Source organism: Poromitra crassiceps (genome assembly GCF_964638095.1).
Source record: "Poromitra crassiceps genome assembly, chromosome: 7".
Classification (NCBI taxonomy): Eukaryota; Metazoa; Chordata; class Actinopteri; order Beryciformes; family Melamphaidae; genus Poromitra; species Poromitra crassiceps.
The window spans coordinates 52,620,682-52,625,886 of record NC_139628.1 but is presented as its reverse complement, the minus strand read 5'-3'; the positions used below and the strand labels follow the sequence as shown (position 1 = coordinate 52,625,886).

The 5,205-nt window shown below is 42.4% G+C and overlaps 1 protein-coding gene across 1 annotated transcript; it reads left to right on the top strand.

Moving 5' to 3' along the window:
* Positions 1–977: 977 nt before the first annotated feature.
* Positions 978–3,488, top strand: LOC310779157 (uncharacterized protein). The gene is made up of 4 exons (XM_083639656.1): positions 978–1,603; positions 1,890–1,995; positions 2,467–2,588; positions 2,900–3,488. The coding sequence occupies exons 1-4, from the start codon at positions 990–992 to the stop codon at positions 3,213–3,215; spliced, it is 1,158 nt and encodes a 385-aa protein (XP_083495782.1). The 5' UTR covers positions 978–989; the 3' UTR covers positions 3,216–3,488.
* The last annotated feature ends 1,717 nt before the right edge of the window (positions 3,489–5,205 follow it).

Here is a 5,205-nt window from a genome sequence, read left to right as displayed (position 1 = left end):
CTCAGCAGGCATTGTCTCTTTCCAGAAATCATGACCCAGTTACTCAAAATAATACACAGAATTTGTTGTGAGCAGTTTCATGTAGGAACTATTTTCTTTTGCAGTCTCATGTAGGAACTAGCTAGCAGCTAGCTGGGTGTAGTTTGGTCAAAAGAAAATTGTTCCTCCATGAAACTGCTCATAACGAGGTCTGTGGATTATCTTGAGTAACCGGGGTCATGATTTCTGGAAAGAGACATTGCTGTTGAGTTGATCAAATGTATTTCTTTGGCACTTTGATCACCACAAGCCGAGTGCCATCCAGTTCCATTGTATTGGAGAGAAGGCAGAAACTCTGCGGCCGATATCTCCAAAACTCAGGCAACTAACACAACACGATATAGATGGATAAATAGCACTACAGGTGAGAGGGAATATATGTATTTTATATTTTAGGGTGAGCTGTTCCTTTAAACATGCACTGGACTTATCAGATGGAGGGGGGGGTGTAGCTTGACCATGATATAAGGTTCCTGGCAATTGAAATGTACCACTTTCAAGCCCCCCCCCCACACACACACACATAATATAGGTAGGGAGGGAGATTGTTCGAAAATGATACAGTTTTGTTTTTATGTCATGATTGCACACTGAGGAGTTACAATGTTTCACAACTGGGGACTTCATTTTGTCAAAGGCTACGTTCACACAGCCATAGTTAGTGCTTGAATCTGACTTGTTGCTCACATCAGATTTTTGTGTGTGGCTGTTCACACAGACTTTTTAAAAGTGGCCCATATCAGACTCCAGTGTGAACAGATCACGGACATGAAGTGACCCGCATGCGCAGAAGAACAACAATAACGTCACACGCAGTGCACTGCTGTTCTACGTAAACCCGGAAGAAGACAGCAGTAAACATGGCGGTAGCTGACGATGTTGTTTCATCTGTTGTTCACGGTTTAATTTACAAGTTATTGTCCAGTGGAAGCCAGCGAATACGGGAGCAGATGATAGCGAGGAGGAGGAGGAGGAGAAAGAGAGCAAAACTCTTAATGGTGGCTTTCTGTGGAGCAATAGCTGCTACTTCTGTACAGAGGAGTTTGTGGATGCGGTCTCGAAGCCAGGAGTGGTGGGACCGTGACGTGCATGCCTACACTGAAACGGAGTTCATCAAAAATTTTAGGATGTCACGGGCTACTTTCAACTACATCTGTCACCGCCTCTCCACAAGACTCTCACGGCAAGACACTCACTACAGACGACCCATCTCCGTGAGAAAGCGAGTAGGAGTCGGCCTGTATTGGCTAGCAACAGGGGAGGGTTACCGCACCTTGGCTAACCTGTTTGGCATTGCAAAGTCCTCTGTTTGCGCAATTGTCCACGACTTTAGCAAGGCAGTGCAGCATGTCCTCATGCCTGACTACATCAAGCTACCTGAAGGAGATGAGCTCCGGGAGGTTCTTCAAGGCTTCCGAACGAAGTGGGGTTTCCCCCAGTGCGCTGGAGCGATTGACGGGAGTCATATCCCTGTCATTGCCCCTGAAGACAATCATGTTGACTACTTCAATCGTAAAGGCTGGCATTCGGTTCTTCTGCAGGGGGTTGCAGATCACAAGTTCTGGTAAGCCTATAATATATATATATATATATATATATATACACACATCTATCTATACATAGGCTACATACTGTACATACATACATACACACACACACACACACACACACACACACACACACACACACACACAGGACACACACACACACAGGACACACAGGACACACACACCATATTGAGTATATTTACATGTGTATTTTTTTAGTACTCTTCTCATTGATAATTGAATATTTGGCCTAAAAAGTAGATTAAATATTTGTATGACAACTCATTACATGTTCCCTCACAGTTTCACCAACATCTACATTGGATGGCCTGGAAGCGTCCACGACGCCAGGGTTCTTCGGAACTCCAATATCTACGCAAAGGCAGAGAGAGGGGACCTTTTTCCACGAGTAAGTTTTTTTCTGCCACCCTCTTCCCCAATTTGGAGACAGAGAGCATGTGCTATGTTATTTTCATATTGCAGTTTGTTACAACATAATATGGGGTAACAATGGGTGGACTTGCCTGTTATGGTATCTCTTGTAAATAAATTTGACTAGGACAAAGAGTGACTTTATGCCTCTCTCTGATATCTTCACTCCCGGTTTCCTGGAAAATCTCCCATTCAAATTGGCAAAGGACCGACTCACCTATCTTTGCTTGACCATACCCAGAGATCCTAAATTAATATTTAAGTTGAATTTTGGTGATAGCATCTCTACAAGCACAGAAGCACCCTATATGGATGGTAGCACCACAACAATAGTTGATATCATATGTATGTGTTTTTCTTTGTTTTCCCATCCCGTGTCTGAGCTTGACTGTTTTTGTTCATATGTTGATAAAAATAAAAGACTAATCTTATATTTCCATCATCTAAGGACACTGAAGAGATCAATGATGTCCATGTACCGATCATGCTGCTTGGTGACCCTGCGTACCCCCTGCGAAGCTGGCTGCTCAAAGGGTACACTGACACAGGGAACCTGACAGCTGAGCAGAGGTACAGAGTCCATACAAGGTCCTTATAGTCCAGTGACCATCAGTGGCTGTTTTGATACGTGACATTTACCAGCATTAAAACTCAATATTTAAATTGACATGGGACAAATAGTTTCCCGTCCAGCACACAGGATTGATAGTAGAATAGACTTGGTTAAGGCACACTAATTCACACGCAATTCAAATTTGATGTTGGGGCAAATTTACATTTGAAAATGAATTTTCTTTGCGTGAAGTCCTTGAAAATGAAAAAAAAAAGTGTTTGATAAAGTACTTGAATTTCATCTTGTAATGTCTGTATGAACCCTGCAGGTACTTCAACGAGCGACACAGCAGGGCTAGAATGACAGTGGAATGTGCATTCGGCCGGCTGAAGGGGCGGTGGAGGTGCCTGGGGAAACGCCTGGATGTTGACATCTCTGCGGTCCCCACCATCATAAGTACATGCTGCACTCTCCACAACTTGTGTGAAAAGCACGGTGAGGCATACGAGGAACCTGCTCCATCTGCTCGTCAGGACGACAGAGTGGCGGAAGCAGGGCCACCAGATGTTCAGCCAACGAGAGTCAGAGAGGCGCTGACAGAACTTTTCCATAGCCAACGTCTTGGATATCGTGATCTGGCATAAGTGCTGTATTTTGAAAGGCTGCATTGCAGTAAAGTGATGTCATTTTCTGAACTTACCAGACTTAGGCCATGTTCACATTACAAGCAAATCCGATTTGCTGCTAAAGTCATTAATCATCATTATATTGATTGGTTTCCCAAATCTGATTTGGGAGTGTGTCCGCACTGCCACAAATCTGATTTTCAAGTTGGATCTGTGTGTCCAGACCTTGTGGTTTGGGACAGGTGACACAAATCAGACTTGGAGCATCCAGACTCATATAAAACCAATCTGGATAGAATCATTAATAGGTCACTAAAGTTCACAACTCAGATTTGGCCTCCTAGTCTGAACATGGCCTTATATTTCAAAATATTTTTTGTAAAGAGGTTAAATCAATACAGCCCGTTAAACTATTCTCTTTTGTGTGTGTGTTTTTTACACCTACACCTCATCTCCTTCCAGTTATCCATTTCTCATTTGTTTTCAGAACAGTTCAGGAGTGTTTCAAGTAGTTTGTTTTGGTGACATCTTTGTTGCTCAGTACTCGCCACTGTGGCGTTTATGCACTGCACTTTCTAGAGATCACATGTCAATTAACAGTGTGAGCGGAGCTCTGGTGTCTTTTGTAGAGTTTTATTTCCTTTACCCACTTCAGTCAGTCATATAGGAGCCGGAGGATAAAACGTCTCATTGTGTAAATATTGTGTGAAAGCATCAATAGTCGGGGAAGTAAACAGTTTTTGCATTTTATTTTGATCAGTCTTAACAAAAGTGCTCTTAGCATCTCACATGTGGCTTAGAATTACATAGGAACATTCTAAAAATGACCAGATGACTGCTAGCTGAATGACACAAACAGCTTTAAATAGACAAACATAACATTGTAAACAAACAAAACCTTCACAGTGTGATGTAAAAAGAAATGTTTTAAATACAAAAAAATACAAAAGCCAGTTCTGCTCTGAAACATTTCACCAAATATAACAATCAGTCTATGACTAACACAGTGCAATTCTCAATTGATGTACGGTAAACAACCAGTCAAAATTGTTAGGTGTTGGAAAAGAACAAAAAAATCCATACACTGGATGTTGTAAATAAATTAAATGAAAAATACTGATTGTTTCTCAGTTCTCAAGTGTTCAAAATGAAGGATTCAGGTTTAATATTCAAAATAAAGTTACCAGGCTTCAGGGTTTCATAACACTACACTCCCGGTCAAAAGGTTTAGAACATCTACATTTTCCCAGCTATTGAAATTTAAGTTTATTTTAAGTTGAATTTAGTGTACATCAAAACTGTAACAGGTGAACAGTGTCAGACAATCGCAATTATAATGAACCTTTAAATAGAATTGTGCAAAACCTGCAGTCTTTGTATTACTGAAAACAATGAAAATGAAAGAAAACCACTGAACAATATACTGATCTGATTCCTTAAACTATTCTGGCTTAGTTTTCCTCATCCTCTGAAGGATGGTAGAAGGGTGAATGTGCTGAGGCTTGGCTGAAGGTATGCGGAGCCAGATTCTGCAGGTGTGCTGGCACCTGGCTGAATGGCTGACCCAGATCTGGAGGCTGTGCAGGGGCATGGTTGAAAGCAACCAGCTCTTGCAGGAAGGATACAGGCTGGTTGGTTGTTGGTTGTGGCTGAGGTGAAGCCATGTGGAATGGAGGCTGGGTAAAGCTGTAACTCTGAGGCGGTGGGGGTGGGTTGTAAAGGCGTGGAGGCTGGACTGGTGCTGCCTGATAGAAAGGTGGATGTGAGGGTTGGCTTGACCTTTCAAGAACCTGTGTGAGCATTGAGAACATTTTGAGCTCATGCTCATGTTGTGCGGCTTGCATCCTCATGTGAAGATCGCTGTCGTCTGTGTTCAGGGCACTGCTAATCTTGTTGGCGAAGACTTCAAGTGTTGTTTCCATTTTGGTTTTTCTTTTTCTGCTCTTGGCAGATGTAGCTGTAAGGAGGAGCAAGTGTTTAGTAAAAGCCACTGTAGCAGAACTACAAA